The sequence below is a fragment of the Chlamydotis macqueenii genome, chromosome 2 (genome assembly GCF_036417535.1).
Source record: "Chlamydotis macqueenii isolate bChlMac1 chromosome 2, bChlMac1.mat, whole genome shotgun sequence".
Taxonomy (NCBI): Eukaryota; Metazoa; Chordata; class Aves; order Otidiformes; family Otididae; genus Chlamydotis; species Chlamydotis macqueenii.
The window spans coordinates 52,803,995-52,829,438 of NC_141557.1; the positions used below are offsets into that span (position 1 = coordinate 52,803,995).

At 40.1% G+C, this 25,444-nt stretch overlaps 1 protein-coding gene across 6 annotated transcripts in view; it reads left to right on the top strand.

Annotated features, from left to right (window-relative positions):
* The window catches only part of PDE1C (phosphodiesterase 1C), a 215,521-nt gene that overhangs the window by 139,725 nt on the left and 50,352 nt on the right, over window positions 1-25,444 (top strand). For all 6 annotated transcript variants that reach the window (XM_086743003.1, XM_086743002.1, XM_086743004.1 and 3 more), the window contains 6 exons: window positions 2,598-2,714; window positions 4,623-4,763; window positions 13,394-13,494; window positions 14,549-14,677; window positions 21,085-21,186; window positions 22,415-22,535. In XM_086743003.1, coding sequence (XP_086599129.1) covers window positions 2,598-2,714; window positions 4,623-4,763; window positions 13,394-13,494; window positions 14,549-14,677; window positions 21,085-21,186; window positions 22,415-22,535 — 711 coding nt within the window. The remainder of the gene's footprint in view (window positions 1-2,597; window positions 2,715-4,622; window positions 4,764-13,393; window positions 13,495-14,548; window positions 14,678-21,084; window positions 21,187-22,414; window positions 22,536-25,444) is intronic.

Genomic DNA, 25,444 nt, shown 5'->3' on the forward strand with positions numbered 1-25,444 from the left:
TAGGATTTTTCCCCCTAGTTATTCAGGGTAAAATGCTGCTGTCATTATTTTCAGTATCAAACTTCTACTGACTTGAGGATTTCTCCCTCAGTAAAATCTAAATAGCTCTACTGTGAAACTTAGCGTCTATGTGGTTAACCGTTATTTCATGGAAAAGAATAAATTCTGCAACATCACAATTTCATAAATTTTATCTGCTGCAAAAGGACAACATTAAGTTCAGGAAAAATATATAAAGGAACAAAACTTTTATTTCTACAAGATAAGATTGTCTTACAGTTAATTAAATTTCAGCATAGTTGAGACGTTATTTTCAATACCATAGAACCCCAAAGTAAATTATTATATACATGCAAGTGTTAAATTAATTTGCTTCATGACTGTGATAAGTGATTACAAAATAAATACACTCAAAACTTGGGAAATACTTAAAATTGTCTCAGTGGATGCTTTGAGCATTATTTTTCTTGCCAATTTTCTAAGTTTATTCAAGAGCTTCAAAACATGTTTTCTTGGTGGAACTTTTTCCTCTCTTGGTTGTTTTTCCTCTCCAACACCTACTGAAAGTGTTGGAAAGCTGCAATTTATGATTGCTCTTCTGTGACTTGGGCCACAAATCGTCTCTGGAGAAGCTTGACCCTACCTTCAATGTGTGGGCTCCACACAGCTCGTAAAAGCAAGTGATTTAGTGGGATAAGTGAAAGCAGAGCTGAATCTTCAGTGTCCTTGATATTCACTCACTAATTAGCCCCTCTGTGGACTGTACTTCCACAAGAGGCATACTCATCTCTGTGTAATCAACACTATGCAAGTAGCAAGATTGTTAGAATCAGCCCATGCTGGAGAGTGCCGCTACCAAAATAAGCTGGTGTGTTCAGAACATAAGAAATCCTGTAGCTATCCTGGTATATGGGTGACCGACCACAAGGTGGTTAAAGGTCACTGTCCTTTGCATTTGACTTGAAGTCAAGTCCTTACCTGGAACGTGACTGTGGCCACAAACAACAAAAGTGTATTGGGCTTTAAGAGCTCAGTAGATAATTGTAATTTAACATTTTTAGTATTGCTAAAAAAGATGGCAGATTTTTAGATGAACTGTAATCCTTAACAGTACTTGACATTATGTCTAGCCAACCCATGTTTCTTGCACTGAGAGCAGCTGTGCACATGTGTGTGTGAAGTGTAGTAATCTTTCTTTTTTGGTGAAAGTGCCACAAGGAACTGGGAGGTAACCTGCAAAAGAGTTTGAAAGTGGAGGGCAACTTCAATGTACAGATGTCAATCTTTAATATGTGGTTTAAGGAGAGTCATTTGGATAAATCCCTGTGGGAAGTGCATCAAAGTGCATCAGCAGGCAAGAGAGATTGACAGCTGATCCTATGCCAGATGCGGCTGCATGGTTGATCTGTATATCATTCTTCTAGCTATAACTCCTTCCGCACCTTTCTTCTTTGTTGCTAGGAGGACAGAAAGGTTCATAGAGTTTCAGGAACATCCAATTCTTAGATCAAGGAGCTTTATCTTGCTCCTAGATAATGAGTGCTGTCAGCTCCCACGGCCTTCCCTAAGAGTTGAGATTTGAACTCAACCTTCTGCAAGGTTTATACCTTGAGCTTTATGAGCTGGGAAGTGAACTTTCCCTCCTCAGTCTCTTGACTGACCACCCTGCAGCATTAGTATATCGTTTACAGCTGACTGGAACTTTCCCGACTGGAATTATATATTTACTCTTCTGTTATAAAGGTTGGGTTTTGTATAATTTTTAGCACTTAATGTAACATTACTGTGACTTTCTTCTGCTCTGTAGTTTTCTGAAAGCCCCAGTGGACTCACTTTAAATAAAAATAAGGAAAATTATGGTCATGCTGTCTTTGGGCAATTCAAGCTGCAATAATCGCAATTCAGGAATAATATTAAAATCAAAAGGAACTAAGTTGCTCTTTGAGTTTAGCAGGTTAGTTCTTCTAGTTAGTTATTCTTTTGGTTGATTGAATAATAAGTAGTAAAATATGACCACAGGTGCCTGTGTATTTTCTACTGCAAAAAACATAACACCTTATTCTATTTTAAGTGTTAGTAGGGCGTTGGAGTGCTTTGCTCAACATACAAAGTCATAAGAACTTCTTAGGCACAGCAAAATTCAGAGGCTTTAATATCATTTAAAAGCATATTTTCATTATTCCTGTTTCCTTCAAGGTTAATATTTTTCATAGACATAGCATGTGGGTAGGGGACAGAGAAGGGTAAAATCAACCACAAGAGGGCCATCCCAGTGTTTCAGGTGCTAAAGCAAACCAAGATTTGTATCTTTTTGGATTCAACCTTTGCTGACTAAATTCTGGTGCGGAGAATTGCCATGTTTAGAAAAAAAAACAGTACACGTGTTCATAATGGAAGCTTCTTAAACACGAGTCATATAATACTGATGAGTAAATTAGATTTTGCGTTGTTTCAATGGAATTGAACAAGTTAAAAAAAAAGCTATACCCTTACATTACTACTCTAATTCTCCATTTGTAAACGTAAAGTGATAGAAATAGAACTATCATTGTAAAAAGGATGACCGTACTAACTGCCTTTTCTACCCACTCTTGCAGAATGTAGACAAGTGGTCCTTTGATGTATTTGCACTAAACGATGCCAGCGGGGATCATGCACTGAAATTCATTTTCTATGAACTTCTCACACGCTATGATCTGATCAACCGTTTCAAGGTCAGTAGTTAGAAGATGGGTTTCTTCTTCGATGTAGGATTTTGTTCAACTTCCCTCTCATCCTGCTTTGTCCCATTCAAAATGCAATTTTAGTGCTGTTTGAAGGCTTTGTGGACACTACGCTTTCCCCGGTAAGCAAGACCAAATGTTATTTAAGTAGTAGCTTTAATTGCAATGCGACACCATGAAGTAGGTGGTGTTCCAAACAGACTTCCCCATTAAATTTGTGGGAAATATTACATTTGATCCTGTGGGAATGATGATGTCATTCTCCTGAGATTCATAGCATGCAGGCAAAGAAGGAGAGCTTGAATTAAAATTCAGATTCATCAAAAGAAGTGTGGCCAGCAGGTCAAGGGAGGTGATTCTGCCCCTCTATTCCACTCTGGTGAGACTCTACATGGTGTATTGCATACAAGTCTGAGATCCTCAGTACGGGAAAGACATGGACCTGTTGGAGCAGGTCCAGAGGAGGGCCACAAAAATTACCACAGGGATGGAACACCTCTTCTGTGAAGAAATTCTGAAAGAGTTGTTCAGCCTGGAAAAGAGGAGGCTCTGGGGCGAGCTTATAGTAGACTTCTTGTACCTAAAGGGGGCCTACTAGAAAGCTGAGGAAGGAGTTTTTAGAAGGGTGTATTGTGATAGGACAAGTGGTGTAGTGACTTTAAAGTGGAAGAGTGTAGATTTAGACTAGATATAAGGAAGAAATTTTTTATGATGAGGGCGATGAAGCACTGGAACAGGTTGCCCAGAGAGGTGGTAGATGCCCCATCCCTGGAAATGGTTGGAAGAGACTCTGAGCAACCTGATCTAGTGGAAGATGTCCCTGCTTATTGCAGAGGGGTTGGACTAGATGACCTTTAAATGTTACCTTGACCCCCAACTATTCTATGATTATTACAGAGGTTTGCTGATCCAAGTGCTATGTATCTTTTCCTTCAGCTTTGAACAAACTTAAATTTGTTTGGCAGAAACATTGCTCTCAGGTTCTGACCATTCTCCCCACCCAAATACTCCCTTCCTCCATTGGCAGTTCCACTCCATGGGGGTCCCCACTCGCTTTGGCTGGAAAGGGTATACGGATCTCTGGCTGCTGTACTTCTTCAGGAACTGTCTGTGCCTGATGAGAAATGTTTGAAGAACTGGTCAGAACTTCATCCGTGTCGATACATACCCAAGAAGAGAACGACAGTGATCCTCTAACTATGGAAATATGAGCATTTAGGGTATTTGCTGTTTGAGCAGATGAAACTGGAGAACCAGTGTTGCCAGTTGCATATGTTGGCAGCTGACACCACCTGCCTAATTTCCTGTCTAGAAATCTCCTGAATTGCATTTGCTCGAGTGTGTGTGGTTCCACTGTTGGAGTCAGACAAGCGTGGCAAGCCCATAGGATGGGCAAACTAGATTTTGCCATGAAAAGCCAGAGGTCTGATAAATGATACTTCTCTTAGTAGAGTGTCTCAGACTTGCTATATGGTGAGTTTCATTGGAAAATCTTGAATGTGAGTAGTTAAGCAGAGATATATTTCGTTGTGTTGTGAGGGGAACAGAGACCCATTTGTGGCCTAATTAGAAATACGTATTCAGGGGCAGTCAATCAAGTGCTCTCTGTTGCTTTTCATACTGCATGTGTCTTCCAGACTGCATTTTGTAGTATACTTACTGGTGTGTGTTTGTGTGTAGGAATGATTCATCCAAAATGTAGTTAGGGATGGGAAAGCCAGTTTGAGGGAGTAACTGAGATTCACTCTCTCTCTTGGGTGCCTCTTTCAGATGGTTTAAAGTGTTATTTATTTGTGAAGTACAACTTGCTCTTTGGGGCCTCTTATAAAAATGTTCCCGTCCAAATGCTGGCCATTAAAGGTGATTATTTTGGTTTTAATTCTGTGCTGTTTTCCTCAGATCCCCATTTCTGCCCTGGTGTCTTTTGTGGAAGCTCTGGAGGTTGGCTACAGTAAACACAAAAATCCTTATCACAACCTAATGCATGCTGCAGATGTGACACAGACGGTCCATTACCTCCTTTTCAAGACAGGCATAGTGGTAAGTATGGGAGTTGGCATCATGGACACATAATGAGATTACAACAGTTTTGGCTCGTTAAAGAGATTATGATTATCCACAGCAGAACCCATTTACACTGTAGACAAGCTTAATATGATATGGCTGTGCTAATGAAAGTAGAGATTTAGGATTATTTAGAAATAAAACATAGGTGAAGATATGGATAACTCTTAACAGTGATCTAAAAAAGAATGAATGAGAAACCCAAGCTCAGTTTTTTGCTCTACCACAGATCTCCTGAGTGATTCTGCAAACTTACTTTTGTTGAAATTAATTTCAGCTAATGTGAAGAAGCAAATTGTCTAAGCTTTCGTCTTATTACAGGAGCAAAGCAGTACCTCCAAAGTCAATTCGTTCCACTTACCTGAGGATGACAAGAGACGTGGTCTGGAGGTGCTGATCTCCTTCCAGTCTCCAGAGCAAAACCAGCTGAGCTGGCTTACACAGAAACCTACAGACTGCTGAAGTCTGACAGCAATGATAGGAATGGATAGAAGGCTTAAACAAAAATACTTCACACAAAATATATTCCCACAGTGGGTGTCAATACAAACAACAGAAATATGTTTGAAGATGGACTAGAGAAATTGAAGGCAGCCAGATTCCAGAGTGGTGATCACCCATTGCAGTTTGGATTCAGAAAGTTGCTGGCCCACTCAGTGGGGAGAATTAGGGAAGGCTCAGTGGGTACAGGATACATATGTATCTCATTATTTTCCTCTTCTTGCTCTGGTTACTGGCACAGACAGAAAAGGGAACAAAATGACTTCTAGTCTGGTCCTATGTGGCAGCTCTTTTCCCAGTATCTGATTTATCCTTGGCCTTTGCATTGGCAGAAGGGTAGAGGCAAAGGTATCAGTGAAAGGGAGTTGAACGTCTGTTCAACGTTTTGCACTGTTCTCTCTTGTTACACTATGGTTGTTTACTGGTTGCTCTCTTTATGGCTAGTATTTGAATACCTGCAATTCTGTGCTGTTGTGCTCATTTTACTGAGGTCCTTTCACTGACAAGTATGCAGAAGCAGCCAAGGTAAGCACTTCCAGGCGTAGGGAGTCTTTGCAGTGCAAAGCACATGCGTAAACCCACATGAGCAGAGGTTGAGGCTCTTACTGCAGCTCATGGGTTCTTGAATGCTCCTTATTGTTCCAAGCTCCATAACTGGGAACTATTGAAGAAAAGGATGAGGGAAACCCGTGGTTTCATGTTACTCAGCCCAGTCAAATTCCAACACGGTTTCCAATGCCGTGAGTACCTTAGATGGGCTCTATGAAATCACCATCAAAGTTGGCAGTTAGCATCACTCATGGCAATACTTGTGTCTCTCACTGTATATTGATGATGTCTTTTTCTGCACGGCTCAGTGAGAAATGTGAAAAAATGCTGCCTGCTGCCAGTGTGTAGTGTGTGATGGAGCACAGGAGAGAGAGGTGCAAGCCAACAAGACATTGTGCAGCTCCTGCTATGACGTTCAAGCCAATTCAACAACTGCAGAGCTGCTTATTTTCGGGAATGACCTTCTGTGCATACAGTCTGCCTTTCTGCAGTCCCTTGATTGCTGCAGAATTGTTGCCTTCAATTCTGAGGCCAGACCTGGATGCTTTTCCCTGAGGAGTAACATGCTCCAGTGCCTCCTGTAAACGCGTCCCAAGTCTCCTATATTGAATGTACACTACACCTGCAAATTGCAAGGTTTGCTAAAGACGTATTTGGAAGGAATCAGGCCTTGCCTGTCTTAAGACCTGATCCAGACTGCCCAATTCTGATTGAAGTTTTATCAGTTGCTCGTGATTATGTCTGAAGTAAACAGCAGTTAGGTCAAATTTGCAACTAATACAGATCATAAAATCAAAGAATAGTCTGGGTTTGAAGAGACCTTTAAAGATCATCTAGTCCACCCCACGTGCAAGGAGCAGGGACATCATCAACTAGATTCAGTTGCTCAGCGCCTCATCCAACCTGGCCTTGAATGTTTCCAGGGATTGGGCATCCGCCACCTCTCTGGGCAACCTGTTCCAGTGCTTTACCACCCTCATTGTAAAAAAATTATTCATTACATCTACTGTAAATCTACCATTTTTTTTAGTTTAAAACCATTACACCTTGTCCTGTCACTGCAAACTCTGCTAAAAAGTTTGTCCCCATCTTTCTTATAAGCACCCTTTAGATAGTGGGAGACTACCTAAGGTCTCCCCGGAGACTCCTCTTCTCCAGGCTGAACAGCCCCAACTCTCTCAGCCTGTCCTCATAGGAGAGGTGCTCCAGCCCTCTGATCATCTTTGTGGCCCTCCTCTGGACCTTCTCCAACTGGTCCATGTCCTTCTTGTGTTGGGGGCTCCAGAACTGGACACAGTACTCCAGTTGGGGTCTCACCAGGGCAGAGTAGAGGGGGAGAATCACCTCCTTCAACCTGCTGGCCACACTCCTCTTGATGCAGCCCAGGATGTGGTTGGCCTTCTGGGCCGCAAGGGCACATTGCCTGCTCATGTTGAGCTTCTCGTCCACCATCACATGGTCTTCACCACATGGCTGGTCTCGATCCATTCTCTGCCCAGCCTATATTTGTGCCTGGGATTGCCACGACCCAGGTACAGGACCTTGCATTTGGCCTGGTTGAACTTCATGAGGTTGGCACAGGCCCACCTCTCCAGCCTGTCAAGGTCCCTCTGGATGGCATCCCTTCCCTCCAGAGTGTCAATAGCACCACATGGTGTCATCAGCAAACTTGCTGTGCGTGCACTCTGAACCACTGTCTGTGTCACTGACAAAGGTGTTAAACAGGGCTGGGCCCAACATGGACCCCTAATCAACACCACTTGTCACCGGTTTCCACTTGGACATTGAGCCATTGACCACCACTCTCTGAGTGCAACCATCCAGCCAATTCCTTATCCACCAAGAGGTCCATCCATCAAACCCATGTCTCTCCAGTTTAGAGAGAAGGATGTCACACAGGACAGTGTCAATAACCTCAATAACCTTGGTGGTGCTCCACGGTAGTCCAACAGGCTCTGGCGGTATCTGGCAGTCTTGATGGTCTCTGGTGTTCTCCAGTGATGTCCAGTGGGCTCCAAGGGACTCCTCCTGGTGGTCTGGGGCTCCAGGCAGAAGATGGCAGCCCCTCTTCTCACCCCTTCCCCAGAGCTTAGGGCATAGGAGATGGCCTCCCTTCATGAGAAGTGGAAAAGCAGAGCTTACCTGTGGCTTATAGGGGTATAGTCCTCCTTCCTTCCTTTTTCATCAGATTGCATTATTTCATCTTTTCTTGGATACAGTTTTAGGTTATCTATTTTTTAAGACTTGGATACTTTTTCTTGAGTCAAGTTATTTAATAAATCACTCAGGACAATTACTATTTGAGTGAAATAACTTTGGTTCTTGGGTGGCTTCCTGAATACAAAACTTGGTTTGAATATTGGAAATAAAGGAAGAGAAGATATTGCAGAAATACCAAGGGGATCTCTGACTTTATAATCCCACTGGTAACACTGGAAGTGAGAGCTGACTTTGCCTGCCTCTTCACCATATGTCAATAATATTTATGAGGCCTGTGTATTCAGTCCTGTACTTTGGCACAGTTTCACAGCAGTATGTAGACAGTGCAAAGTAGTGCAGCCTCTTCTTTTACCTTGTTTACTCTTTGAGATTGTAGAATACCTTTTGTTAAAGGTAAATAAGATTAAATTTGACTTGCTTTTCCTCTGCTTTTATATACTGTGTTTCTGTGGTAGAAAGGTGTTAACCCAGTTCAAAGAAAATCGCTCTGAATGTGTGTCATCTCAAACACTAACAGACTTCTATGCCTTATTGGCATCGTTAAATATAGTCCAGTGATACCTCAGTGGAAACACCTCTTGCAAACAGTTTCTGGGGACTATTTAGCCAGGGCTGCTGTGCAGCATGCAGACTGCAGCACCATAATGTGTTGTGTAGACTTTGAAGACAATTGCAGAAACAAAGTGCTAAAGCTGATCAGGGCAAAAAGCAACAGCTGTGTGTATCTCAGGCTCCAGTCTGACTGAGAAACACACCCAAGAAATGGATAAATATCTCTGTCTACAATTCTGTCTGTAATGTGTTTCAGCCTCATCTCAACCTGGCAACAAGTGCACAAACCTATCATCCTCTAGCGTATGGCTTTTGAGCTCTCTCATGCATTACCTGTGTCCAGTAAATTAACTGTGCCCACGCGCCTTTCAAAGTCAGTTGCTGTTGTGATGCCTAATGTTTGAAGTGACAAATCAGAACTCTTCAGTATTGAAATACTTTCTTTTAAAATGTCTCTGAAGTAGTTTTCCTCTCTGTTTCAGAGGAAACTATGTTCTGAAGTATGTGCAGAGGTCAGAGAATGTGCATGTTCCAGATTTACATTTATAAAAGGGCAACTAGAATGTGTGTGCTTGTGAGCATATGTACATGCTGGCAGTGAAGTCAGTGACTCATTTGCCTGAGCTGAGCCCTTTGCTTTTGTATTTCTGCTTTAACAAGCTATGCACAAAGTATCCCATGCAGACTGTTATGATGGAGTTGCACTCCAGAGGATGTAGTGAAGTGTCAGCTGTTTCCCAGGAATAATCTCAAGCACTAATTGTTCCCACAGCCAAATGATATGTGGCATTTGGTTTAGGCTCTGATGTAGCACAATAAGAAACCACTTTTCTTCTACCAGGATCAAGAGACTCGCAACACTGCATGCCTACAGTGATATTTCGGCTTTGGTTCCCCCGTTAGAATGCTTTTTTTTAAGTTTAGGGTTGGTTTTTTTTTTCCCTTTTATTACTTTCTGCCCCACCTCCCTTGAAGCATACAACTCATCTCAATCTGCATAGAGTAATGCAGTTTGTCGATGAGCTCTAGAGGTCATCAATCCTAACCTCCTGCTCATAACAGGGCTAGCTTCTAACATGCATGTTATGTTCACACATGGTAAAGAAAGGTAGGGGTCATTTTCCTGTTCCCAGAATTCGCTTACATCAATATCTCATCCTTACTGTGTAGTGTACATAGTTTTTCAGTTCATCACTTTCACAATATTTATGCAAGGAACTTGGATACACAAGACTTTGTTTTCAGGAGGCGTGTTGGGGCCTTTGGTTTAATTCTTCACTGAAATGAAGACAAAGACTTAGGAAGAAATCCTACAATAAAATAGAAAAAAACCTCTCAATTATCTTGTTAACTTGTCATTTGCAATGTGGAAAAAGTACTTTTTTCCACATTAAATAGTTTGTATATTGGGCATTTGTTCTAATCTCAAAGGGAAGAAACTGTTGTCTGGTTTAACTTTACATGGTTTGTTTGCCTTTGTCACCCTTATGTTATTTACAAGCTCTCTCAACAGTGTTGTTTCAGGCTTCTATTTTCTTTTCAATTAAAGAATCTTCTTTCCCTCTAATTATATTCAGTGCCTGAAATCTCTTTAGTTTTCCAATTATTTTCTTCACCAGCATGATATCTTGGAATGAATTTGTTATATGTTACCATATGAACTAGAATATCTTGGTTTCTCTTATAGACATAAGATTGAAAGAGAATTTGGAGTTACTCTGACGTTTGTCTCTTAGAGGATTGATATAAAAACATTAAGTGTAGGAAGACCTTCCAAGAGCTGATACACCTTTTTCTGATTTCATTCTTTCCTTTATTTAACTCTATTGTTCAGCTGTGATTATTATTTTCTTTGGTATTGTTTTCTGATTAATCTTTGTAATTATTAGGAATTACCATATGATTTCTTTGTGAATCCAGACAATGAGGTGCAAATGGTAAAGCTTAAGAGTTCTTCCTCTGATACTGTCAAGAATGACAAGAGAATATTTCTGGCAGCAGACCTGTAAAACTACAGAAGTGCAGGACTGCTGTCACATCTGTTTATACCAAAGGGAAATGAGGGCCTCCTCTTCTCTAGACTATTGTGATTAATAAACAGATTATCATAAGCTCTAAAAATGGTAACTGCTTTGGAATAAAAGACCGTAAACTCTGGGGAAGGAAGCAGGCTAATTATTACTGTCTTTGCTTTATAGAGTTTTCTTGGAAATGCATCCAGTTGTTTTGTTAGATTTGGAAACACTGCTCTTCCCTCTTCCTTTTTCTTTCTATATACATCGATCCTTTTGTTTACATGCCAGTGACTTGGTTTATTAGCTGATTCTTCATATTTATTGTATGTTTGTGAAAGACAATCATGCCTCATTACCGTTTTTTTTTGTTTCCACTCTGGAAGCTGACACTTGTTCTTCCATGCCTTCTTCCCCTGCCGTCTCCTGCCCCCTAACATCACAGAAAGTTTGAAGGTTTTGTTCTGGATTGTTTTTGCCAACCCTTTAGAAATTAAAAACATTCACACTTCCTCACTCTTTTCACCTGCAACAGTGTCCTGCTGCTTTCTCAATAGTCTTTGATGGCTTTGTTCTTTAAAACTACCTCTCTGTTCCCAAGACTAAGTCCATCACAGACTACTGAAAGGTAATATCACCGCTTTACTGGAGATTGCATTCATTCTCCATAGGCTCTTTGCCATCTTGTTTGCTTTTCCTTGCAAGGTTGTAGCAGAAAAAAAGGGACTAAGAGGTTCCAATTACTTACCTGCTGTTTCCCTCATGTTACTTACAAGCCTATTTTGACTTTGTGCTACTTATACTGATTTATTTGTTACCCATAGTTCACAACTGCAATCTCAGTCTGTATTCTGAGTGGTCTTCCTCAAATGCTGTTACGATATTTAATATGTCTCCTCAGGTGTATTACACCCTATTTGAAAACCTACATTACCCAAACTTGTTCAACAAGTGATGTGTTGGTAGGATATGCAAGTTAGTTATATGTTTTAAGAGCTGAGGTGGGAGACCTCAAGCACAGAGCTCATTGCCTTAGTGATGTTTTAAGATTTGGGTTATGAGATCTTATTGGAGTGGGACTTGTCAGATGATGCCCGGAAGGTCTGAAGTGGATGCATTAGACTAGCTGGGCCTGTCCCATAGTAGTTCTGTGTGCATAACCTAGGTTTGCTCTGCCTGTTCCTGAGACCTTATACCAGAATTTTTTTCTAGCACTTGTGCTTTCTCCTTTTGGGAAATGGCAGAACATGGTTGAGGAATTGAAGTCCAGATCTAGACATGTAAGCTGGAAACCCTAGTTCCTTTTATTCCCATTGCAGTTGCCAGAAGTTGTTGCTTGAAAGTTGAAATCATGTTCGTTTTCAGCTGTAAAGCATTCCTTATTCACAAGTCACACTTGGAAACAGAAACATCACAGATTTCTCCAGCACCAGTGCTGTCCATTCCTGTCCTGGACCAATTGTGTAGAAATGAGAAAGTAGTTTAGTTTCTGTGTCTGCTCATTTCTTGATCTCTCCACCCTCCTCTCTCTCACCTCCCACCCCCCGCCCCCAAAAAAAAAAAAAAAAAAATCAAGAGCTACCTTGATTATGGTCAATGGCATTGTGCAAAATATCTCTGGCCAGTATTTTCAAACTGCATCTTTAACGTACTGAGATCTTTAATACTGAGACTTACTTCATTTTTCATTGGTTATGCAGAGATGGCTGTGAAACGCAGGAGGAGAGCTGCACAGGTCACTGTGTGCAGAGCCCAACAGTTATCTGTGCTTCCCCTGCACATGGTTAACAGGGTAGTGGTGGCCTCTGAGCTATGGTAGATGTCTAGAATAGGTTTATGAAACCATACTGCCTTTACTGGGCTTTGAATTAAAAGTCAGTTTGTACATGTATGTCTGTCAAAATGTTTGCAGGTTGACAATGAGCTGTTGGAAAAATATTTGCAACCACTACCGTAGAAGTTTTCTCTAAATGTAATACATTTAAGCACTTCATACAAGTATTTACAGCACCTACAGTACCTAGAACCTTTGTCTCTAGGCACTTGATGTTAACAGCACTCCTTGTGTACTGTGGAAAACCAGACATGATTGATTGACTCAGAGGAAAATTATTAAAAGCATCTGAATCATTTAGAAATCCAAGTCAAAAGCAACTTAAGCATTGAAAAATAAGGCTTCAAATAGGCAATCAGGAAAAAAAAAACCTCAGGGCTTTCTCGAATGTTTCTGTGATGATAAATGATAAATAAATAACAAGATGTACGTCTTATGAGGTTATGTTCCCTGTTCTCATGATTCAGTGACACAGAGATTTTTAGTTACTGGAAATTAGTGACATTCTTTTGTATTTGAGGCTCTGCTACCCATGTCAACTGAGCTGAAAATACATATTCTGGTGGTATATACATACCTGCCGTGTATTATCAAGTTCAATTGAAGACCCTTGATTTTCTTGAGATTTCCCTCTCACTTCCTGACACGTTGCTCTTTAAGAAGGGCACATTTTTCCCCTTGCTCTGCCTTAAGCGTTATTAGCTCCTGAAACCATTTTGCTGAAGTCATATTTCTTTAGGTGAAGCTTCAGGAAAAACACTGGTTGGGGTTTTGTGTATGAACCAGAGAAGTTTACTTTAAAACAGCTGGCAGGCTGCAGAGCAAAGGCAATGATGTGCAGCATTGACTGTCAGCAGGGGATAACTTGCCTTAAAAGACAAAAGCCTTAAGCCTGGGAAAATGACAGCTTATCTGATTAGTCTGTAATCTCTTTTCAGCACTGGCTGACTGAGCTGGAGATCTTCGCTATGATCTTCGCAGCTGCCATCCATGACTATGAACATACTGGAACCACCAACAACTTTCACATCCAGACACGGTGAGGCCATGGTAAATCATGATGAATGGTTGGAAAATAGAGGGGGAAACCTTCGAAGAGTAACAGCACAGCCACCTAGAAAAGTGCGGGAGCTTTTTCTTTCAAGTGTTACAGAACGGACATTCACTTCCTTAGATTGCATTTAATTTTCTCTTGCTCAGCCATTTACTGTGGAGTGCATGTATTCTAGTTTCCTGACTATTGTTTCTTATTAATAATCAGGAAAAAGGAAGGCCCCAAATATTTCTGTCTAAAGTTCCCAAAGACAAATTTCTGTACAGAGTGATGTATTTTGATAAGCTATAGTTTTGGAGGAGATACTATAATTGAAGAGTTTTTTCTCCTTGTTGAATTTGAAGAATTAAATGTTAATTGCATACATCAAGAATTCAGCAATATCTGTATTCATCAGTGAACACCAACACAACACACACTATTTTTACTTTAGTCGAAAACCACACCTGCAGCAGGGGGATATGTTAACCGTTACCTGTTCAGGGATATAATGTTTTAAAGCTTTGTAAATTGCTAGACAGTAATTAGCTGATCACAAGCTAGACTGGACCAGAGTATTTTTTGAAGTCAGTCTTCTATAAGGCTTTTGGGTTGGTGGAAGAGAGACGGAGAAGATGAAGATGGCACCAAAATTCAGAAGTGTGCAAAGATTGTGAAGTCTCTAGTTTTGGTGATAAATGGGCATCTAATTGTCTATGTGTTAAGATGTGCTTGACTAACACTGCACACTTTGGCATTTCTAAGATGCATTGCATCTTACCCTAAATTAGATGTCTCCCAGCTCTCAGCATTTTTTTTAAAGTACGTAACAAAGAGACTAGGTGAGACTCAGCTGATGAAATAGATTTTGCAGTGAAATTTGATCTTTAGTTTTTTTACTGAATAAGAACAATGGACAAAGTATTACAAGTGCTCTTAAAATGCTCGTATCTCCGCTACGGAGCTAATCTCTGTAGCTGATCAAAGGAAAACTTCTGAATGTGAGACTCTCTAGATAGTAAGAAACATAACTTTTCCTATGTTTTCTTTTAAATGCTAGGTCAGACTCAGCCATTCTATATAACGACCGATCTGTGCTTGAAAATCACCATGTTAGTGCAGCGTATCGTCTTTTGCAAGATGATGAAGAGATGAATATTTTATCTAATCTCTCAAAGGATGACTGGAGGTAAAAATGAAGGTGGTAGCTGCCTAGAAACATTGCAGCATCACCATTGACTGTTACTACCTTATTTGAATGGCAAAATGCATTGTTCTATATTGCATATTAGTATTTCTACAGCTACAAGAAAAAGAGCTTTAAAAGGTATTTGTTGTTCTTATTTCTGCTTTTGGTTTTCACCTCAGGTAGTGAGACTGGATTTTGTGACAGTGCATAGTATTAAAATTGACTCCCATCTAACTTCTAAGTCTCACAGAGACACCTTTCTGTGCATCCATTTGTAATTGAGTGTGGAGCTAGCCTGCTGTTTGTTCATCCTAAATCATAAACATAACCTGTATCTACTTTGATGTTCACTACTTGGAAATTATAAATGGAACTTAATGCAAAAAAGAAGCCAGTCCAGGAAGCATAAATCAGTGTACTATATATGCCAAAGTGATGTAAGAAACTGTAATTTAAAATAAGCCTCATGCAACACATGATTTATGTGCCAAAATCAGCCCATGATTTGCTTTCTAATAGCAGACAGTTCAAACTGATGAGGGCTTTCTCTTTTTATGGGTTTATTTGAACTCCAATGGGTGGTACTTTAAAAGTAGCCCAGTGTGCTAGACAGGAAGAATCCTGCTCCATGGGAGCTCCTTCCCATGGGAGAGGAAGCAATTTGTGGGATCTTACGTGATGCACGACGCCTCCTGCATACACTTAAATGTGATACAGTGCTGAGCAGTCAGTTCATCTTATTTTAATGTAAACAGGGGGAAATAAGCCCTTCTGTGGGGCCTGGCAAGCTGGCCAGCAAAGGCTCTGTTTGCTAATATGTTTGGCCTGAGTTTCCTATTTATTTCAACTTCTGGAGAGTGATGTGATCCTATAGCTGAACATCAGGAATAAAACTTGGGAACTTATGTGGCTGATTTCAATCAATGTGAGTGTTGTGGAGGAGTGGCCTGAGACATTCTGTCCTCCAAAACTGAAAATAGTCTCATGGTGGGCAGCAAGCAGGAACTTAAAAAAAAAAATCTGCATTAAGGTGTTAAAAATCTAATTTATTTTTTTTTAGCTACAGCTGGTAATGCCTTGCCAAATATTGGCAGCAAAATACTGCTTCCTTTTATGTTGGCGGGGGAAACACGAGAAACAGACTAGAAACAGCAACCTTAGGGCCACTGTCTGCAAGGAACAGAGGAGCAGCTAGCTGAGTATGCTTCACTACGTAGATACTGTCCTTAGGAAAATGGTCTCCTTTGGAGCTTTAAACTGGCTTTGCTTGAATCAAAGCTAGCTTCAGATATTTTTCTTTGATTCTGTAGTGTCAACATGTGTCTTCTGTTGAGGCAATATGCTTAGACCCCAAGTTTCTAAGATTAACCCGTATCTTTAAGAAATACTGTAAATACGTGAGCAAAAATATTGAGTGTTTTAGATTGCTTATTTGTTCTTTCTCAAGTAGGGCTTTATTATGTTATAGCTGCTGATCAAGCAGCAGCTGCAGAACGAAGGCCATTATCTGGATGTGCTCTAATGCCAAAGATTTTCCCAGACTGGCACTCAAAAGTAGGACCCTCAGTATTGAAGGGTACTTTGGGAAACTGTTAAAGTGTTTCCATATTTAACTTTATTTTTGTAGACATACCTGATGAATCTCTCTCAGCAAAAGGCCCAAGTCATAATTTTTGGAAAGCAAGTTTTTAAGTGCCTTTCTGAGCTGAGCTCTCACTCCTTTTTTTTACATTGCTAGTAAGAGAAAATCTGACGGTCAGTGGATTTTGCAATCCTAGATGTCTACGTGGATTTTATCACTTTTGTGGTATTCAGTTATCTAGTTAGGGAATGTGTTTTCAGGAAAGAAATGTAGAACGCTGAGCTACATTTTACTGTTGGAAAATAAATGGGCACAGGTTTTGAAAGGAAGGCAGATGAGACTGAAAGAGATCTTTCGGGCTACAATCAAGCAGAAAAGAGTTGAATGGTTACTAGTACTTAAACTACATTTTTTCTTAATTAAAAAAAAACTCTGTTCCTTATGAAATATTTGAAAACCAGTTGAGTTCCCTCATTTCATGAGTCTTATTTGTGCAAGTCATCAACAAGTAAATGAAGAAACTAAAATAAAACCAGATCACAGTGAATTAAGAAAATAAACTGCAAAGTGAACAGATGCTTTCCAAGATATTGTTATAGATGTTTTTTCTGGCACTGTATTCCATTATTAATAATTTCTATGCAGTTTATTGAAAGAGTATGTTTAGTGCAAGCCCTTTACTATCAAGTACAGGATTAAAAAGGCATGTGGAAAAGGTTTAGCTTCTTAACTCTATATTGGAGTACAGCTTTGGGAAGTAACCTTTAATGCAATACTGACTTTGTCAGTAAAGCTGCTTGGGGTTTCGTCCCTCAGATAATACTGAGCCCTCCTTGTCAATCAGTGTTAGTCCTTTTGAGATTGCAATGGGAGACCTTGAATGTTTTTTGACTGAAGATGACTTTGGTCAGTGGTTTCTTTTGTACATAATAGCATGTGCATGGTTGCAAATTTGTTTCTATGCATTCAGGATGGGCTTATGCACGTTCTAAGTGTTATACCTGTAGTGAGAATCAACCATTGAAAATGTTTCCTTGAATGTAGCATTTTTACTATTTATTTCCATGAGAATAAAGTACTGAGAATTCCATTGGACAAAATGAGCAAAATAGCTCACTTCAGCAGTTCTTACTGTTGGTTCCTAGCATAGGGATTAAGTAATATAAAATGGACTTTTTCCTGTCCTTTTCCCATGAGTGCACTGTAGGGTATCACTAGGATACAGCTCTAAGGTCGACACTGATATGGAACAAAGACACATCCAACAACATATTCAACAAAATGATGTAATGTTATCTGAGGCAAGAAAGGTAAAACCATGAAGTAGTTATTCTAAAGAGGAAGTAAAGATATTTGCCAGATGGGTCAATGCAAGGCTTGGAGGTGTTTAGATGTAAAGTCAGCCAGACTCAATCAGTAGTAAAGATACTGTAAAACTGTGCTTGCTCATGAGACTGGGCCAGACACCGTGTTTACACATCAATCATCTGCAGGACATAGGTTAGAAAACAAAAATCAAAGCTGTGACGTTTGCCACAGGATAAGTTATTATTCAGCGTATGACAATAATAAACCAGGAAATTAGCTTCAAGTTTCCTTCTTCTCCAATTGCTTTTCCTGACAACCTGCTCTCTCCACCTAGTTTTTCCGTTCCCTGATTCTACAGGGGTTATTAAAAGGCATGGGCAAGTTATTTTATCGACATCTGCTGGAAAAGTGGCATGGCAAGCTGTAGACAGCCCAGGAGACTCCTGGCATTGAGGATAACTTCTTAAGCCAGGTGACAGACAGTCCTACACGAGGGGGTGCCATACTGGACCTGTTGTTCACCAATGCAAGTGAGCTAATTGGTGAGGTCAAGATTGGAGGCAGCCTGGGCTGCAAGTGATCATGCACTGGTGGAGCTTGCAGTCCTGAAGGAAATGAGTCAGGCAAAGAGTAAAGTCAGGATCCTGAATTTTAGGAAAGCAGACTTCCAGCTCTTGAAGGAGTTAGTCAATAGGGACCCCCTGGCAAACTGCCCTCAGGGTCAAGGGAGCAGAACAGAGCTGGCAGATCTTTAAGGATGCCTTCTGTAGAGTCAATCCCCAGGTGTAAGAAAGCAAGAAACTGGCATGACTGAGTCAAGACCTGCTAGTCAAACTAAAGGGCAAAAAGGAAATGCGCAGGTGGTGGAAGCAAGGGCAGGTATCTTGGGAGGATTATAGGGATGCTGCCTGGTTGTATAGGGATGGAGTCAGGAAGGCCAAGGCACAGCTGGAGCTGAGCTTGGCAAGGGACACAAGGAATGGTAAGAAGGGCATAAAATAGGAGCTAGGGTTAGCTCTTAATGGTCAGATGGCAGAGTGTCTCTTGGACATTTCCTTGGCCTGAGTTGATAGGCAAGTTTTCTTTGTTGGAAAATGTTCTGATATGACTGGGCTTGTGAACACTTAGCCCAGTGCAACCATGACTCTCTGGAGGAGATTAACTCAATGGTGTGTCTGCCTGTGTCAGCTTGAAATAGCTGGTAGATTATAGATTTATACTCCTTCTTCCTTTTCCATTATTGCATTATTACATCTTTTCTTGGGTACAGTTTTAGATTACTTATTTTTTAAAGACATGGATACTTTTTCTTGAATTAAGTCATTTAATAAATCAATCAGGACAATTGCTGTTTGAGTGAATTAACTTTGGTTCTTCATGAGCGTCTTCCTGAATACAAAACTGGATTTGAATGAGGCTTTTGTTCCTTATTAGAATAATTAAATATAGTCCAGTGATACCTCAGTGGAAACACCTCTTGCAAACAGTTTCTGGGGACTATTTAGCCAGGGCTGCTGTGCAGCATGCAGACTGCAGCACCATAATGTGTTGTGTAGACTTTGAAGACAATTGCAGAAACAAAGTGCTAAAGCTGATCAGGGCAAAAAGCAACAGCTGTGTGTATCTCAGGCTCCAGTCTGACTGAGAAACACACCCAAGAAATGGATAAATATCTCTGTCTACAATTCTGTCTGTAATGTGTTTCAGCCTCATCTCAACCTGGCAACAAGTGCACAAACCTATCATCCTCTAGCGTATGGCTTTTGAGCTCTCTCATGCATTACCTGTGTCCAGTAAATTAACTGTGCCCACGCGCCTTTCAAAGTCAGTTGCTGTTGTGATGCCTAATGTTTGAAGTGACAAATCAGAACTCTTCAGTATTGAAATACTTTCTTTTAAAATGTCTCTGAAGTAGTTTTCCTCTCTGTTTCAGAGGAAACTATGTTCTGAAGTATGTGCAGAGGTCAGAGAATGTGCATGTTCCAGATTTACATTTATAAAAGGGCAACTAGAATGTGTGTGCTTGTGAGCATATGTACATGCTGGCAGTGAAGTCAGTGACTCATTTGCCTGAGCTGAGCCCTTTGCTTTTGTATTTCTGCTTTAACAAGCTATGCACAAAGTATCCCATGCAGACTGTTATGATGGAGTTGCACTCCAGAGGATGTAGTGAAGTGTCAGCTGTTTCCCAGGAATAATCTCAAGCACTAATTGTTCCCGCAGCATAATCACTCCCTTTTCCTCTAAAAATTTGTGTTCTGTATGTTCAGGTTCTCCTCTTCTGCCTGTCTTGCTTTTATTGACAGAGAGGTTTGTGCTTCTGGGAATGAACCAGGCCAGGGAACTGACCAGCAATGGTGAAAATAATACATGCAAAATAATTTAAAATAAGTTTGTTTTCAGACACCATTTAATCATCTTGAGTGCTGTTGGCTATGCAACTGATTGTACATAAGGGTGGGAAAGAGGAGGTGGGTCTAATGGGGGAAGAGTGTGGCCAGCTGATGCCATCATAATGCCTATGGCATTATGGCAGACGGACTTATTACGTGCCACTCATGGGACAGGGTAAGCTCAGCTGTCTTGGGTCTCTACATAGTGGTGGCCTGGGGCTGGAACTTGAGCACAGCCACCAGAGACAGAAAAGACATGCTCAAAATAGAGCACATCCTTCATTAAACATTCATGAAAAGAAGAATGGTAATTTTTGGTTTTAATTTAAAGCTGACCCATTTCTTAATCTCCCAAAACCTGAGCTTGCATGCTGACCTTGGGCTGTTCTTCCTCTGTTTGCCTGTGGATAGCTGAACTGAGAGAAAGAGAAAATAAATTTGTATTGTCTCCTAGATCAGAATGTTCTGATATTTTAAAATCTCTAGGACATCCATATTATCTTGAAAGGAGTTTCAACTGGATCCTAAACAAGTTTGCTTAACAAAAATTCATGCATGAAGTTTGAATGAATAATGTCAGGGAAGTAATGCAGGTTCTCAAAGGTCTTTAATGCATCTATGCATCATATATATCAGGAGATTTTTTAAAAACATGTTGGTTTTCCTTTAATAATATGACTAAACTTTCAACATAGATATCAACCAGTTTTAGTCAATTGTATAGAGATTCAAGTTCAAAAGTTCACCTGATTTTTCCCGAGGCTTTAAACAGTCTTTTTACTTCCTTCTAAGAATGCCCTATAAAAGAAATCAATCTGAGAGGTTTGTGCTTAATTGAAAAAGGAGTACTAATACTAATGTGCTCTTCAAAAAAGTTCTAGGATTTCTCTTAGAAAGGATTAGTCACCTGGCTTAATTTGCAGCTCTCCCACTCCTGTGTTTGTGTAGAAAATCATTCATCCTCTTCCGGATCCTTGAAAGAGTGATAATAGAAAGAGTGACATACAAAGGCAGAAGTATTGTCAATAATTTGCAGGCAGACAACAAAAGAAACTAGAGCATGTCTGATGCAGGTTGTTGTGTTTCTCTTTCCTTGTTTCCTTCATCGTGATGCCATCCAAAAGGGAATTCAGAGCTCTAGTGATTGAGATGGTGTTGGCCACTGATATGTCCTGTCACTTCCAGCAAATCAAAGCCATGAAGAATGCTTTACAACAGCCAGAAGGGTGAGTCACTTCACAACACTGTGCAGTGTGGGGCTGCAATTCAGCTGGTGCTTTGCCATTGTATTTGACTTCAAAAGCTCTCTTTGATGTCCACATCGATTTTCTTTCTGCTGTTGAATTGTGAATTAATTCACTTAGGAGTGGACTGGCACCCCTCTGTACACACATCTCTATTCTGTGCTGGTGGACCAAAGCTTGCAAACGTCACGATGTTGAGATAATCCTCCCTGGGCATTTCCCTTTACATATCACGGTAACATCAAGGACATGATCCAGCTGAGTGACCTCTACAGCTTATTACTCAAGGTTATAAGATCTGCAGAACACAACTTGCACATTGCCCCTCTGGAGATGGTATCAGCTGCCACCTCTGCAAGGGCCCTGCTCCATAACCAGAGGACAGATGAAAACAACTTGAGATCCACTGAGGAATGGACTAGAAGATAAGAGATGGAGCAGTATGGGAAAGGCCTTTTCTTCTTCCCAGTATGTCACTGGGAGCTGTAATATTTTGTCCACGGCTCCTCCCTGTAAAATTCCTTTTATACTGCAGAAAGCTCTGAGTGATAGTCATTTTTTTCAGCCTGGACAAAGATCTGTCCAGAGCCTCCTAGAATTATACCTGTATCAGACCAGAGTGTGGCTAACCACTTGGTCCTCTTAGAAGCTACGTCTCTGTGATTAAAAACCCATCCCAGTATAGCTTTATTTACCAAGTTCTTGGGCTAGCCTCTCAGATTATGGTTTTAAGAAGTTGCCAGCTTTTTTTTTGTCCTGTGGAACCAAATGCAAGGATCACCTTCTCACCTCACACTAGTTTTCTAAGTGAAACATTTCTCAGTTACTGTGTAGACTCATCAGTGCCTCTGAGATCAGATGGTAGGGAGCAGCTTCTCTTTTGAGCTGTATAAAATGCAGCCCAGCTGAAATCAGGAACACAGCAGCTCTTCAAGCCTGCTTGTGCAGACAAGCAAGCTTGGAAAGGAGCTCAGCAAGGCTGAGGAAAATTTCTTCCTACACTTCTTAATGTCTCTGTTACACAGGAATGGTGTATGTTGGAGAAATTAGACAATCTTTCATAGTTGTCTGATTCTATGAACACAGAAATTGTTCTGTTAATATCCTGACCAAAGATTCTAATGACCTTGTTTCCCTGCTTAGGTGAGATTTTTGTCATTCTCTGCTGCAAGAGCAGACAATTAATTTGTTTGATCCTTTGGGTTTTCAGAATTGACAAGCCGAAAGCCTTATCACTGTTGTTGCATACAGCAGATATCAGTCATCCAGCCAAGGCCTGGGATCTCCATCATCGCTGGACCATGTCTCTGCTAGAGGAGTTCTTCAGACAGGTAAAACTAGGGAAATTCCTCTGCATTTCTGCAGCACAGAGGGAGTGTCTAGGATTGGGCAAGAAGTAGGAAAATATGAACACGTCTTTTTCTTCTTTGATTTTCTCAAGTACCTCCTAAATGATATGAAGTTTTCTCATCTGATGCCAGTAGCACTGGCTATTGTGCCCCCTGGGAGGTTAGTGTCTGATACACTGCCTGTAGATATAGGCATTATCCACATAGTATAAATTCTAATTTGGGAAGCTAGCATGTGTTTCAAATTGGCAAAATTTGGAATACATGACTTTCTATTTAGCTGTAGAAACACAGAAAACAGATTTAGGTAGCTGTACTTTATAGAACTGTACTTAGATTGTTGGGGTAGATGAGAAAAATGCATTATCCTTACTTTAGATGAAGTGAACTAATCTAGTTTATAGCTTACAGTAGACTGCCTGTTGACAGACCCACAAATCTAGACAAATCATTAAGCTCTGTGTGATAGCTGTAAGCTTCCTAAGTGACTAATTAAAAGCAGTTAAAGAGCTGCCTTAAAAATAAAAAAGTAAGCAGAGCACTTAGGAGCATTTAGGAAACTTTTCACTAATGTATGTTACTAAACTAAGCAGAAAACTAAGTGCTTAGTTTACTTCAAAGTTCAATAACTTAATGTTTTATAGTAAATTTGACTGAAAAAAAGACATATATATGACAATTTTAAAAAAATCGTAAATGTTTTAAAATGGCATCTGTTTTTAAAGGCATTGTGGGAACCCCTTCTTAATAAGGACATTGTAAGAATTTGCTTTGAAATGAATTCTTTAATTTGGTTTTCAAGCCAAGAATGGGTTTACTAGGTGGAAGCAGGTTGATCATACCTGAAGCTGTCTCTATGTTTGCCACACAAGAGGCTCATGCAAGTGGGATGATTTTCACATACATTTTAGGGAAAACTCTGTGCATGTTTATACTTTTCTACTAGATGCGTTAAAATACACCACTGCTGAGTTCTTTGAAGACTGGTGAGAGAATTAAAATTAGCTAGATATGAGACAACAAAAAACCCAAGTTTTGATCTGTTTTACACATGTAATGAAGACAAAATTATTATTTTGTTTTCATAAGAATAATTTCATTTCAGTCAACAAATCCTACTTCAGTTTTGAATGACAAGTGCCTCCACTTTTAGATAAAGCTTTACATAAAATTTATGTTCTAGTTCTAAATTCAGGTGCAGTATTAATTCCCTCTTCAGGGAAACCCTTAAGCTTACCATTAAGCATAGACTCGCGTTCATTTAAGTTATTTAGTGCTAGATCAATAAATATATCCCTACCTCACAGCAGAAGAACAACACATGCCCTTCTCACAAGCTGAGAACTACCACTAGCCAGAGAGGACCATGGTGATAGGAAACTGGGCTGATCTCAGATTAAATATTTATTTCCTTATGCTCTTCACCTGCAGACCCTCTCCTGTCCTTTCTCTTATGTGGTTTGCAGAGACATTAAGCCTGACTTAACCTATATCAGTACAAGTCCCCAGTCCTATTGGTTTCCAAGTATTTAACGATGTGACACAGGTCTTCCTACACCAAATAACCATGTGGTAGGTGTCAATGATGCTTCTGAGTACAATACTGTTTTTCTTATATTCAGCAGCTATGGTTGGCATCTCTCAAAGCAAATGTCTTGCATGAATTTATTTGTTTTACTAATGCACTTTAGCTAGCCATGAGGGAGCTGCCAGAACAGCTTAGAAGAAGTCAGATGTCTTTCTGAGCAGTCAGAAAGGCAGTTAGGGGTTCCTTCTCAAAGAGAGTTAGGCAGTGGGGTTTTTAAGAGGCATAAGGAGTAAGAGAAGAATTATGATTAGGTAAGAGCTGGCATTGAGAGATGTTTTTCCTGGGAGATATAGCAGAAATTATAAAGGAATGTTAATTGGAAATATTTCCATGTTTTGTTTCTGGTTTACACTGATATTTGATTCCTAACATAAAGCAGGATTGTTCTGCAGTAGAAGAATACTATTGCTTGTTGTTCTACCCAAAACTCATTTCATGTATGTTATATTAACAAAAAGAAGAAGAATTCAGCACTTCTTATGGCTACAGAAGTTTTTCTCTGATTAGTTTGCTATCTGTTTTAGCTTCCATTTGACATCAGTCAGAACACTAGCAAGAAGTTCAGCACAGTTAAAACGAGCTACTGATTTGTACTGATTCTATAGTACAGTTAACAGGCTATTTAAATTTGAATGCTCAGTGGGGAGTGTTGCAACTATGTCATCCTATATATCTTCTCAGCATAAACCAATATGTTACAGAGTAACTAAACCAAGTTAAAGGGCTTTTTGAGAATATGCAGCTTGAAAGACTGGAAAAAAATGAGGTTGTAACACTTGATCTTCTGCACCATCTTGTGATCTTAGAAAAGGACTTTCAGTTCTGAGAGCTGGAAAGTGTGTTTAGACTTTTGTAGTTAAGCACTTATGTAAAATGTTGACAATGTCAGTGTTTCCTTTGGAAGAAAACAGTAATCTGCATCTGGCCAGCCATGACCTGTGAATTCCTTCTCTGAAAGACTGAAGAAGAGATGCAAAGAGGTGCAAGTCTTGAAAAATGAGTCCTGACACTAATGTTTTTTTTTCTTGAAAGATTTGCTCTGAGGACTGAGTTCTGCTTGATTCTCTGGAGAACTGCAGTAAGAAGAGTTCTTCTGTTCAATTGGGTTTTTAGTGGGTGCATAGAAATAGCAGGGAAAGCTCTGAGGAAAGATTCACTGGAATAAAGATGCTTAATTCACCAACTTCTGCTTGGACTACAACTTTTCCAGCCAGACTCAAATTCTCCACAATTTGTATTTGGAAAAAAAACCCCAAAAATGAACCAAAATCAAAACTTAAGCAAAGAAAGTAAGATGTGAGGC